At 43.1% G+C, this 13,538-nt stretch overlaps 1 protein-coding gene across 1 annotated transcript in view; it reads left to right on the forward strand.

Moving 5' to 3' along the window:
- The window catches only part of col11a1a (collagen, type XI, alpha 1a), a 76,230-nt gene that overhangs the window by 34,891 nt on the left and 27,801 nt on the right, over nucleotides 1-13,538 (forward strand). Inside the window, exons 15-35 of the mRNA XM_083675541.1 lie at nucleotides 472-525; nucleotides 707-760; nucleotides 2,377-2,430; nucleotides 2,523-2,567; nucleotides 2,964-3,017; nucleotides 3,103-3,147; nucleotides 4,051-4,104; nucleotides 5,046-5,090; nucleotides 5,603-5,656; nucleotides 6,648-6,692; nucleotides 6,921-6,974; nucleotides 7,114-7,158; nucleotides 8,614-8,667; nucleotides 8,780-8,887; nucleotides 9,079-9,132; nucleotides 10,376-10,429; nucleotides 10,883-10,927; nucleotides 11,050-11,103; nucleotides 11,215-11,259; nucleotides 11,761-11,814; nucleotides 12,219-12,272. Of these exons, the coding sequence (XP_083531667.1) occupies nucleotides 472-525; nucleotides 707-760; nucleotides 2,377-2,430; nucleotides 2,523-2,567; nucleotides 2,964-3,017; nucleotides 3,103-3,147; nucleotides 4,051-4,104; nucleotides 5,046-5,090; nucleotides 5,603-5,656; nucleotides 6,648-6,692; nucleotides 6,921-6,974; nucleotides 7,114-7,158; nucleotides 8,614-8,667; nucleotides 8,780-8,887; nucleotides 9,079-9,132; nucleotides 10,376-10,429; nucleotides 10,883-10,927; nucleotides 11,050-11,103; nucleotides 11,215-11,259; nucleotides 11,761-11,814; nucleotides 12,219-12,272 (1,125 nt within the window). The remainder of the gene's footprint in view (nucleotides 1-471; nucleotides 526-706; nucleotides 761-2,376; nucleotides 2,431-2,522; nucleotides 2,568-2,963; nucleotides 3,018-3,102; nucleotides 3,148-4,050; nucleotides 4,105-5,045; nucleotides 5,091-5,602; nucleotides 5,657-6,647; nucleotides 6,693-6,920; nucleotides 6,975-7,113; nucleotides 7,159-8,613; nucleotides 8,668-8,779; nucleotides 8,888-9,078; nucleotides 9,133-10,375; nucleotides 10,430-10,882; nucleotides 10,928-11,049; nucleotides 11,104-11,214; nucleotides 11,260-11,760; nucleotides 11,815-12,218; nucleotides 12,273-13,538) is intronic.

Consider the following 13,538-nt stretch of genomic DNA (forward strand, 5'->3'; position numbering starts at 1 on the left):
ACAAACCATTCTTATTCCAGTCCAACAAACAATTGCTTGACATGTGCTTAAATGCCTGTGGTGTTTCCAATCCGTGGATCAATGGCAAATTCGGTTTAATCTGTCTAAAAATGCCAAAACAGGGAAACTGCCAATAGATTACATCATTCCTCTTTAGGTGGTTGTCATGACCTGATTGGTTACAACAACATGGCCTGGAAAAGATAGATTATGTAAAAACATAAACGTCAATTTAGAGATGGTAGTACTCCAAGTTTCAGTTGGATGGACTTTCAGTTGGATGAACTTTCAGGTTGTAGTTTCCATGTAAAAGGCCTTCTAATGTCCAACTTGATCATGTGTGTGTGTGTGTGTGTGTGTGTGTGTGTGTGTGTGTGTGTGTGTGTGTGTGTGTGTGTGTGTGTGTGTGTGTGTGTGTGTCTCTCTCTCTCTCTCTCTCTCTCTCTCTGTGTGTCTCTATGTCTCTCTTAGGGTCGGTCTGGAGCCGATGGTTCCCGTGGAATGCCTGGAGAGTCAGGTTCTAAGGTACTATAGAACATCCAATAACCACTCTTAACAATAGATGCCACATGGTGCAGTACAGTACATGTGTCTTTGTGTCTGTTCTGGTGTCAACCACTATTGCATAATGTTAGTGGTACAGTATTCAGTATTCTGAGTGACATAGCGCGGACATAGCTCTCATTGTGTCTGTCCTTCTTTACAGGGTGACAGAGGCTTTGATGGACTGCCTGGTCTTCCTGGTGAGAAGGGACACAGGGTGAGTACACAAAATGACCACATGGTTAGATACATGGCTCCGGTGGTCAACAACACAGGTTCATTCATGTTGGGGTAATAGATTGGAGGGAAAATAAAATATGAGATGAGGTCGTCTGTTGTGTTATTGTATTATTGAAAGGATAGTATTGATACAGAGCCTATTGAAATGCTCCTTTCCTCTAAACGATCAAACTGTTTCAGTGATAAGTCAGTGTTACAGGAAATCTGTGAAATCTGTGTAAACCATCTTAGCTTTCATCTCTCCCTTCTATGATAGATCAAAGACATCGTCCTAAGTTAACTGTATTATACTGTAGTTACTCCTTCCTGTTAAGAGCCTGTATCCCATTACAGGGGAAATAAACCATAATGCAGTTCCACTCTAAATGCTCTGGAACCTCATATTTCCTCTTTCTGCAAAGCAGGACTTAGTTTACACAATGATTCACTTCGATTCAGAGTCTGGTTTCATCTAACCTTTCACTCTTCAGCTCCCACCGTCACATGAACAATGGTACCAAGCAGAGATTGGAACTGCAAACATGGGCTATATTTCATGAAACATGATAAAAAAAAAATGATAATAGAAAAGATAAACTGAAAACTATGTCCCATGTGTTCACAAAACACTGGCCATGGAACCATCAGTGATTTGAGAGAGTCTGGGTGAAATAGCAGGGAGGTTTATGCACAGGGGGTAATAGAGAGGTAGATGTTGGAGTCTCCTGGAACAAAGGAGAATTGTGTCTAAGAGAAACAAATGGAATGGGATGTTTATGGGCTTATGTTTGAAACACTCTTGGCTGGTGTGATAAGACCAAACTGGCAAAAAAAACAAAATGCCAGACTTTATTAGATTTAGAACAGGGGGGGGGGGGGTGCCTTTTGGACAATTTTGAATGAAAATAATCAGATAAATCCCTAATTCCACAAAATGAAATTCTGAATTAATAATTTAATTTGAAAGGCCATTTGGAAAATTGTTTGAATAAGAAGATAAGTATTGTTCTGATGGATTTGTTCCCATGGCTTGGACAAATGACTCTGTCCTGTTATGAGCTGTACTTCAAGTATGTGGGTAATAATGACTAGATACGTAGGCTCCTACCAGGCATGATTGAGATCACATTAACAGTAACATTTAATACCACCCCTATTTCTCTAGTCAGCAGAACCTGAAATATGATCAATGCATTACAAAATGGACATTATTTGCTCTAGTCTTATTGTCAGTTTTCCAAGTTATCCTATATTCCTTAACCATGCAGTCTTCTCGGTGACAGGACTAGCCGGACAGGACTCCAAGGATGCTTTGTGGTGGCTGGGAGGCCCTTAAAAGAGATGCCCCACATTAGGCCCCCATGAGGCTAAATTAGGAATGGGGAGAGAGAGGGAGTAGGCCTCCAGGGTAACAACAGGGTGATGCAGTAGACCAGCCAGCCTCCAGTTAATAAGAGGTTATGAGCTGCTGCAACTCTACAGCAAGCCTGATCCTCTATTGTGGTAATAACACATGTCTCTCTCTCTCTCTCTCTCTCTCTCTCTCTCTCTCTCTCTCTCTCACACACACACACACACACACACACACACACACACACACACACACACACACAGGGGGAGACAGGACCACTCGGACCTCCTGGAGCACATGGGGAGGACGGACAGAGAGTAAGCATCCACTTTCTCTTCCCCTATATTTCACTCCTCCATTTACATCCATGTTTAATTCTGTAAACTGAATGTTCTCCCTATCTGTCCAGGGCGAGGATGGAGAGATCGGGCCACGGGGATTGGCTGGAGAGAGTGTAAGGCCTCCATATAAATTACTATCATATAACAGTATTTCAACTCTAACAACTCCTGTAAAAGATAATAATCAGTACAGTGGTCCTCTGTGGCTCAGTTGGTAGAGCATGGCGCTAACAACTCTTAGGTTGGGGGTTCGATTCCTGCTGGGACCATATATACTATATACAGCAATGTATGCACTCACTGCAATGGATAAAAGTGTCAGCTAAATGGCATATACTGTATATAGTACTATGAGAGGTATACATTGTTGGCTGTGCTGCAGACATTGATCCACTAGAGGGCAGGATTTATTAATTATTCTTTGTTGACATTGATAATTTTCCAAAGTCTTCTTTCAGCCAGTAAATTCATCCTCATGTTTCAACCCTTCTCCCTCTCTCTCTACTCAGGGTCCCAGAGGTCTGCTTGGTCCACGTGGTCCACCTGGTCCCACTGGACAGCCAGTAAGTACCTCATATACATAATTTAAGTGATGTGTTGTGCTTTATAATGGTCTTCAAACTCATATGACTGTTTGGATCTCCCCAGGGTGTTGCTGGTGTGGATGGCCCTCCCGGTCCCAAAGGAAACATGGTATGGACAGTCTCAACGCCAACACACCCATAAAACATCCAGTCAGCAGAATTACAGATGTAATCAATATAGTCTCAATGTAAATACTGCTTCGCTCTACATTTGTCTATAATTGAGTGTTGCTATGGCATATCACTGTTTGTGTGAGGTTGTAGAACGGTTTTAAACTTAACAGCTATGGGGGTCATAGTCACTGTGTGCCTATGAGAACCGAAAAAGTGATGTCATACATAGGCCTTTAGTCAATGGTTAGAAACTCAATTCATCGTGTCCTCTCCTCCATCTTCCACTTACTTACTTCTTCTCAAAAAGCATTGGAGGAGAATATCTGAGGTGAGGAACCTAGATCTTCGCCTCCAATGAGATTTCAGTAGGAAGCAAGTGCAGGACGCAAGTGAGGATGCAAGGAATCATGTTTGAGAAAGAGCTATACTGTAGGCTGTAGGGCTACATGTGACCCCTGAGTTACAAAATGGCTACCACATTCCCCTTCCATCACCTCCTTATCAATGGTATATTGTGAGAACCTTACAACAGTCAACAGCTCTCCTCTATTTCAGTGTTACACAAGACCACAGGTTAACTGTGCAGTTGCTTTTCCAAAGTCACAGACCAGTCACAAGTGCATGGCTTTGTAAAAACAATGTCATAATGTTAAAAAATTAACTGTAAAATATCTGTATATAAACCAGATAGGCCTACAGCAAATGTTTTCCCTCTCAGCTAATTCAATAAGGTACTGTAAATATGGAGTGACACACACACACACACACACACACACACACACACACACACACACACACACACACACACACACACACACACACACACACACACACACAGGGTGTGTTGTCATCCTGCACTGGTATGTTATGTTGACAGTGTCTGTCTGTCTTTGTTTAGGGACCACAAGGAGAGCCAGGACCTCCCGGTCAGCAAGGCATCCCGGGTACACAGGTGAGCACCACAGACACTCTCCAACTCACACATGTGGGGTTTATACTCCAGTTGGTCCACTTTCATCAGTGCTTAATGGTAATGACAGTAACTAGCTTTACCTGTCACTTGGTCTCTCAAATGTAATAAACCAGCACTGCATACAGCAACCTGAGACCCTACAGAGATGATACTTAGAGTAGACTATTCAGAATTCTGTTTGGTGTTTGAGAAAGTGAGATCTCTTGTTGTTTTGTCATTTTTAAGACACACACACACACACATATATATATATATATATATATATATATATATATATATATATATATATATATATATATATATATATATGATTTTGTGCTATCAAATAACCTAATGTTCTATTCACTATGGGAGAACTTATGGAAATATCATGATCTCTGAATATAAACAGCTCCCATCCTCTACTCATTCCCTCCTCCCCTCCTGCCCTCACTCTAAAGATGGAGAGAGTACACAGAGATTTTCCTGGAATATTTATTTATTCCTGGAGTCTTTCTGTGGGTTGAGGGAGGCAGCTGAAAGAATCTCATTCATGTCCCAGGAATTCCTGCAGAGAGAGCCACACCTGTAGGAGCAAGCTCCCTGAGCTCCAGCTCCTCAGATTACTCTAACACACACACACACACACACACACACACACACACACACACACACACACACACACACAAGGACGAACACAGTCCGGCCATTCTTACCCCCACTCGTCAGTTAGCACCTTCCGCTAAGTCCCCAATGCCCCTCCATGTCCCCAGGTAGCCTGTGTGTGTCTGTGTGTTTGTGTGTGTGTGTGTGCACGTGCATGTGCGTGTGTGTGTGTGTGTGTGTGTGTGTGTGTGTGTGTGTGTGTGTGTGTGTGTGTGTGTGTGTGCGTCGCTACTATGGCAACACACGCTCAAGTTTTCTGTCTGCTTCTTTCACAGGGTCTTCCTGGCCCTCAAGGCCCCATCGGACCACCTGGTGAAAAAGTAAGTTGATGCTCTGCTTTTTGACAAGGTTTCTGTACACAATGTACCTTAATATGCAAAGCATTGTGAGTGTATGGTCCAATAGATAAACTGCACAAGGTATGTTACATTAGATAAATATATTAAGTTACATAGACAAACATGTAGGACCGCAGTTGTCATCATGTTACTATAAATCATGTAAATGTTCCTTTAAGGGGACTTGCCCTTTTGAAGTTATATCACCCCTGTCATGTGTTCATATTATAACACTATCGTTAAGCACTGTTTTATGAGTCTCTCTGGACTACCTGCTTGCTGAAAAGTGTCCAGGCTTGCATCTACATCAGTACCATCCACTCTGTAAAAAGAGGCAATATTATCAATTCATGGTGTACCTGTACGTCTTTTTCTGAGGTGAAGAAGCTCTGCCCAGTACCAGACAGTAGATGGGCTGGGCTGGGGCTTGTTAGGAATAGTGTAGTGTTGTTGTGATTTCCTGACCTGTGTTGTGTTTCTCCTCCTCTCTACAGGGACCCCAGGGAAGGTCAGGGTTGGCTGGCCTACCTGGATCTGATGGGCCTCCTGTACGTGGGATTTTCATAACCTCTCTCTGAGTTCTGTTCTCAACATCTCACAAGTACCAGTAGAACTACACACACTGTAGTAGTATGTGGGTTGGAGTCGGCCATTGAGATGCTCAAGGCCAATGCTAGTAGTTTTTTTTATAGAATAACTGAAGCGAGATCTGTTGATGACAGTGCTCATGAAATGTTGCCTTATCAACAGGGTTGGCTACTTGAGATGCCCTTTCTTATACAGTACACTATTACTATTACTATTACTATTACTGAAGCGGAGGGCGTAAACACTTACTGAAAAGTGGCTCTCCCCAAGGGCCAAAATAAACATAATATATTGATAGCAGAGTCACATTTTTCCACTTCTCTTCCACTCCATTAATCCCTGTATATTTTGTTTTGCCACATTATTCATCAATGATCCCATTTACTACTCTCTCCAGAATAGATAGTCCTAGGTACTCATCTCCCTCTCTCTCTGCCTCAGTGGAAGTATGGCCCTTCAGGTCTGTGTGTGTGTGTGTGTGTGTGTGTGTGTGTGTGTGTGTGTGTGTGTGTGTGTGTGTGTGTGTGTGTGTGTGTGTGTGTGTGTGTGTGTGTGTGTGTGTGTGTGTGTGTGTGTATGCATGAGGGTCAGGGAATCGGGCAGCCCCAGGACCTAAAGCCTGCTGATTTACAGCTCTACCCTGTGACAGTCTCACACCGTTAATTGAAGTGCCAGGTGTGCAAGTCAATAGTCTATATACTGTCCAGTATAATATAAACAACATGAAGCAGTCAGACTAAGCCTGGAGCTCTGGCAGTTAAAGCCTTCATCACTACAACACCACTGCCAGGCATCAGCCATCATGCACTTACACTTTCTAGAACTTTCTACTCCACAAAATTAACTTTATGGTTGTTTCCTACAATATTCAATGAGCTGTTCTTGCTTTAGTACAGTATCTTACTAGAGTGTAAGTATCTTATTAATTGTTTTGTAATTGTTGTTTTCCAGGGTCATCCGGGCAAAGAGGGTCCACCTGGAGAGAAAGGAGCATTAGTTAGTACCCTTTAATTGTCATTGTAGTAAAGAATATGTGATTGGTTGATTGGTAGACTGATTGATTGATTGATTTACTTGACAAATGGAATAATGGGAAATAGGGATATTCAATATTATGTTACCCTTGTTCTTAGACACTCACCTATCGTCAAATTACTAAAATGACACATAGCCTAGCAGATACAGTTGACAGTGTTGTCATATTGTTTTTTCTTCCTTCTCCAGGGCCCCTTAGGTCCTCAGGGCCCTATCGGTTATCCTGGCCCTCGTGGTGTCAAGGTATGGCCCAGCCCATCTCAGTGTTATTGACCCTAACCCTAACCCTAACCCTAACCCTAACCCTAACCCTAACCCTAACCCAAGCATTGTGTATGTGGTACTTTAAGTCGCTAACTCTCCCTTGTTTTCTGTCTGACAGGGTGCAGATGGTGTCCGTGGTCTCAAGGGCGGAAAGGGAGAGAAGGTAAAGATTCCCCTGTTTTACAACTAGATGTCCTCCGTTGGTCCCACTTGGCATGAAAATATGCTTATTTGAAACTACTCTGAAGTCGCCTCTAGAGCCTCTGAGGACAGGGAATTCATATGAGACAGCGAGGCTGGAAAAAAGCACTCTGTATGCATTCCACATTCCAAGTCATGCAGGGCTCATCCTCAGTCCCATTAGGTGGCTATTAACCTGAATTCTGATCTTGCTTTGACTGGAAGCCTGAGGATGTCCTCATAAGTGCTGGTTAACGGTCAGTCCAGAATTAAAATAAATCAGAGATCTGCACACGGGGGGAATTTCAACGTTTGGCTTAGCCACCACTGTCCTTACTATTGGTTAATAGGAGACCTGCATGTAATTCAGGGGTTAGATGAGCATTGTGGTTCTGCAGTAAAATATATGTTTTACATAATCCAAGAACAAGTTTGGATTGTAGAAGCTCTCTATCGATGCATTAACAAATAAAGAATCACTAAAGCTGAGCCAATATTCATGTTGTTTTGACAACAGTTACACCATTCATATCAGTGTTATTACTGAATAATTTATGTTGAGTTCCATTTTTAATCCCAAAACCTTGAGGAAGAAGGAGGGTTTGTTATGAATAGAGAGTGTGAAGTGTCCCAGAGGTGAGGGTTTGTGCTCTGAAACGGTCATGGTGTTTCTGCTCTGGGTACTGTCAGACAGACAGACCGACAGACACACACACACACACACACACACACAAAACACTGCATTATGCATTAGGATAGGAAGACACACGGACTGATGACAGACTAGAAAGAGAAACTCTGAGAGCAGGGAGTGAAAAAGAGGAGGTGAGAGACAGAGAGATGGATTCATATTCTTCTTGCTATTTTGGTTAACTCTTTGATTCATTGATTTAATTGGTACAATGCTAATTAGATCCAGAGATAATTCAAAAGATTTACCCAAGGAGAACAATGTGCTCACTTTAATCTAGCATCTTGACCGCGCACCATACTTTTAGAAATTGATTTTACATGATACTGTCGTTGATGTGCTTGATAATTATGTAAAACATATATTTTACTGCAGAACCACAATGCTCATTTAATGTCATACAGTAGCTAAATGCCTTCAGTAGCATTAGAACTAAAATGCAGGATTTATCCATATGCAGTGCGTTTCCACACTTCTACCAGCAGATGGCAGTAGTATGTATTATAGACTGAAAGGGAGGGGAAATAATGGAAAGCTATCCCATATTCAGCTGCTATAAACACTACATTTCAACTGAAGGATAAAAAAACAGGAATATGAATTCATATATTTGCTCTGCTATAAGATTATTTAATGTATTAGATTGCTCAGTCTTAAACTTGTTGATCAGAATTTATGAAAAAAATACTTCATTACACGTTTTGTCAAACCATAACTGACTTCTGTTTTTGTTCTCCTTCATTTCAGGGTGAAGATGGTTTCCCTGGTTTCAAGGGAGACATGGGCCTTAAAGGAGACAGAGTGAGTTGACAATTCATAGATACCTATATACTCATCGGTGTAGCAATTGTCAGATACCACATACAGCAACAAAAGCCCCATGCCTTAAACCTGTGTGTGTTCGGGTGTTTAGGGTGAGCTCGGTGTTCTTGGACCCCGTGGTGAAGATGGACCTGAAGGCCCTAAGGGTCGAGCAGGCCCCAACGGCGAGTCTGGTCCCCTGGGTCCTGCTGGAGAGAAGGTAAACTTTCCTCTTACCCCCTTTTTTTCCCTGTGTGCTGTAAATCTATTTTTACGACAGGTTCCATGAAAATCTATAAAAGTGCTTGAATTTCATTGCACCGCAAAGACAATATATCAATACAATGATCACATTAAATTATACTGTATTGGTTTCTGTTTGTCTCATAAAGAAATGTGTGTGTTTTTCAGGGAAAACTGGGTGTACCAGGATTACCCGGCTACCCAGGAAGACAAGGGCCAAAGGTATGTAAACATCACATAGCTGTGCCTCTGAGGTGGGGCTCTGTTTAGATACAGTGTTGTATATGAAAATGAAAATCATTCCTTGCAAACAAGACAACTCCCCCTTCCCAGGACTTCACATGAATATCTATCTAGCAGTTGTCCTATTCAGGGATATATACACTTATATATCACCATCCAAGTCATAGACTCCTGTGTCTTCAGGCATTTTGCTGATGGACAATATTCCTCTTGTAAGCATAAGGCAGTAAAGACACATACTGCATGAACAGCTTTGGTCAGGTCCATATATTTACAACATAGCCCACAAAGTACACACAATCTACCTGTTTCTCATTCCTCATCCATCTTTCCTCCTATCCCTGATCCAGTGGTGTTATGGATTAAAAGATTAGACATATGCTGGATGATTTTGTGGAATTCATTCCGTGAGATGCTATCTAATAGCCTGTAATTTATGTGTGACGGCTGCCAGGACTGGGGGTTTTATATAAAGTAAACTGTTGAAGCGCTGCCACAGGCCTTTTAAAGTACAGGCGTTGGGTTAGAGCTATGGTGTTTTTATAGAGTGAGGTTTGCAGTCCATCAAAATGAGTGGAGTTTTCAGCCTGATCCATTTCCATCATGGCATGTTCAGATCTAGTCTCTGTGGTGTGGACATTAGGCAAAATCTTTAGAATAAGAGTAAAACACTGCATTGATTATTATTCAAATAGTCATGATTAGGACCGAGATGTTCCTGCTATAACCATGTGTCTGTCTATGTTTATTTACTTGTTTACACTACTCAGTAGTTGTTGTTGTTGTGTTGCTGTTACTGTGTAGTAGGTATCTGATTCATGCTCTCTCTCCACTCTCTGTGCTCTGAGCCAACGGCTGAAGTCGTTCTTACAATATCATCATCAAAATATTTTTGACGAATCCCAAACAAAAATTGTGTGTGTGTGTGTGTGTGTGTGTGTGTGTGTGTGTGTGTGTGTTACAGTTTCATAAGATATTTCCACATTCAGAATGTTATTATCCGAAAGGTGTCGTGTTCATTCAACAGAGCAGCATCACTGTTCTCTGTGTTCCCACAGTGTTGGGCACAGAGAGTCAATAGTGATGGAGCTCTCTCACAGACACTAACAAGGGTTGACAGTCAAGGACGGCTATGAAAAGAAAACTCTCTCATAATTATTTCTCATTAACATGTTTATCCTGAACCCCTTCTCCTCTCTGGAATTGCCTTTCTGATCCGCAGGGTTCCAGTGGCTTCCCGGGATTCCCAGGAGCAAACGGAGAGAAAGGAGCCAGGGTAAGATAAATAGTACCCCCTGCTGCCCCCCCCCCCCCCCACACCTCCTTCATATAGTATGAAACTCACACCTCATCATAACAGAACACAAAGGGGAATTGATTCCCATTATGAAAGCATTTGTATGATGAGTTTGCACAAAAATACAGCCCCAAATCAATGGGCAGAGAAGAAAAGATGCTGAACCGATTGTGTCCTCAATGATTCCCCTTCTGTTCCCAGCCTTGAAAAGAAACACATTCTGACACAGGGCTTTTTAGAGTTTTAAACAGACCAGGAAAGTAACTTAGATCAACTTACTGATGGATTCTAGGCGTGTCAAATTTACCTGAAACCGTCACCATTACCGTACTGTATGCATCATACATATTATCACTTTTGCATAATGTCTATATGCATTGAACTGAAGTGATTTCCTAACTTTGTAAAAAAAATTGTTTGTGTTTTCAAAAGGGTGTTGCGGGCAAACCTGGTCCAAGGGGGCAAAGAGGTCCAACAGTATGTATTGCCCTATTTTAACCCACCAAGCTGAGATCATTGTTCTGTGTACACTATGTTCTTTCCCAGTCCTGGAGTAGTGTAGATTCTGAGCTGTGTGTCTGTCCTGTCTTATCTCAAAGGGCCCACGTGGTGGTCGGGGTGCCAGAGGTCCGACAGGCAAGCCAGGCGCTAAGGTAACTACACTCTCCATCACATAACAAACCATATCAAATGTGTTCATTCTGGCACTTGGATGTTGGCAATTGATTATCCGGATGCTGATTGCCCTCTGTTGTCTTTTTCAGGGCACATCGGGCAATGATGGTCCACCTGGCCCGCCTGGCGAGAGAGTAAGTCCCACAACCTACTGCTTCTAAAGGAGGAAAGGGGGTTAATCCATAATGTAATGAAATGTGAAATCATGTGAACAGGGAACCAAGTGAACCTCTGAACCCTGGGGAAGGGCTGGGAGAGCCATCCAGGGTGCTGGGGAAGGGCTGGGAGAGCCATCCAGGGTGCTGGGGAAGGGCTGGGAGAGCCATCCAGGGTGCTGGGGAAGGGCTGGGGAAGGGCTGGGAGAGCCATCCAGGGTGCTGGGGAAGGGCTGGGGAAGGGCTGGGGAAGGGCTGGGGAAGGGCTGGGAGAGCCATCCAGTCGCAGTGTTCACCACCTGAAGCAGTTATACGTTGATGACTTCACTGTTAGGAGTTTACTGTTGTAGGCATTAAAGTAAAGAGGTGTTTTAGGCTCTGCCATGGTGAAATCAATTGTTCTGTGGTTGTTGTTATCGACTGGAAACACTGTGCCTTCGCTCTTCCTCTTCCGTCTAATTGTCCCTCTGTTCCTTTCAGGGACCTCAAGGCCCCCAGGGCCCCGTTGGGTTCTCTGGACCAAAGGGCCCCCCTGTAAGTATTTACTCACAAAATGTTAAATGCTGTCACATGTATGCTTTGTAGTGCAGGCCTCAAGGGGTGCAGGATATACTTTGGCTATATCACTAATGCTCTGTCTCCTGTGCTTAGTATTACTCTTATTGTTAGTGAGGCAGGGCCCCATTTTCTTATCCTCTAGCTAGCCAGAAGACAAGTGGTAATTTCCTGGTATTGACTTATGTTTGATTCATAGTTTCTGCTCAACCTTGGATACTGCTCAACCTCAGATAGTCCTGTGTCCTTTGGGCAAAAAAAAAAGAACAGTCTGTTTCTATGGTGGTCTACCAGTTTGCTTCAAGTTTAAAGCTCTACTATGATAGATGTTTAAAGCCCCACTATGTTTTCATCAAACAAGCCACTTTCTGCCTCTCTCCCAGGGACCACCTGGAAAGGATGGGCTGCCCGGACACCCTGGCCAGCGAGGAGAGACGGTGAGTGTCACAGGCCGCGCCCCCTATACGAGCTGTCAATCACCTGGGCACTCCCGGCCAGCCGGCTCGGCCAGTTACTTCCTCCCAGGTGTGGAAACGTGAGATGGCAGCCGTCGAACCGCTTTGTAATATTTCACTTTTCACACCTGGGCGGATTTGTCTCCTCAAGTCGGCATGCTTTCATAGCACCAGGGAACCAGGTGTTTGGCAGATCACTTTACACACTCAATCTCCTTGAGTTAATCTGAGGCATTTTGCCACCTCAGCCTGTGAGAAGAATATCCTTAGCCAATCACATGTTGTATTAATCACTAGCAGTGCCAGCTAACTAAGAGGTGCATATTAGTCTGTCTTATACTTGTCTCTTTTATCAAACTAAGCCCTCAGTGCAAGGGGAGAGAGATCTGATCCAGAATGAGAGAGTTGTACTTCAATTTGATTTCCCCCCGGTCTTGTTCCTCTCACTGGACCAGATGCTTCAGTAGAATGTCTTGATGTGATGTCGTAGAGCCAGACATGTCTGATGGAGCGAAAAACATCCACAGTTCAGAGACCACCCCCGGTCTAGCCTTGCCTCAATCCACTAGGCCGTCTGACAGACACACACTCTCACTGTCTCAATGTAGCCAGATGAGTTGGTTTGGCTGTCTTCCCAAACCACTGGAGGAAACAGTGAAAAGGCTACCCCAGTCTCTCTGATCAGAACTCACACTTACATGATGGTCTCTGATGTAGACAACTTAACATTAACTTCAAACAGTAAGTGTTTCCTACACTTAAACAATTCAAGTTGAAAAAAGGTGTTAAACAAAACCAGTAGATAAACATGATCATCATGATGTATTGTGGACTGTAGTTGAATACACTGAATCTGTATAACTGTAGATACTGCAGTAGAATGGTAGAGGGGAGAATTACTGTAACATGATCAACACAGCATGAACAGTACCTTAAGCCCTCTCTCTATGAATAACCAACAGTGTCAATACTTGATTTAGCAATGCTTTGCATTTATTCCCCTTCATTCGATTAGCCTCATAAGGCAATAAACCTGTTAAAAGCCTGATGGAGCATCCCAGATCGTTAAACGTTCCCTCTCTATTTGTTTCTTTCTCCTGCAACACATTAGCCTGGGTGTACTGGCACACTCCCCCCCCCCCCCCTCCCATTCAGCTGACATCGATAAGGGTCTTCATTAAGATGTTTATAGGGCCAAATTCATTTCAGGGTAAACAGACTCGAGGAGTGTCTAATATAAGAATTGAT

This window comes from Argentina silus, assembly GCF_951799395.1.
Source record: "Argentina silus genome assembly, chromosome: 1".
In the NCBI taxonomy this organism is placed as follows: domain Eukaryota; kingdom Metazoa; phylum Chordata; class Actinopteri; order Argentiniformes; family Argentinidae; genus Argentina; species Argentina silus.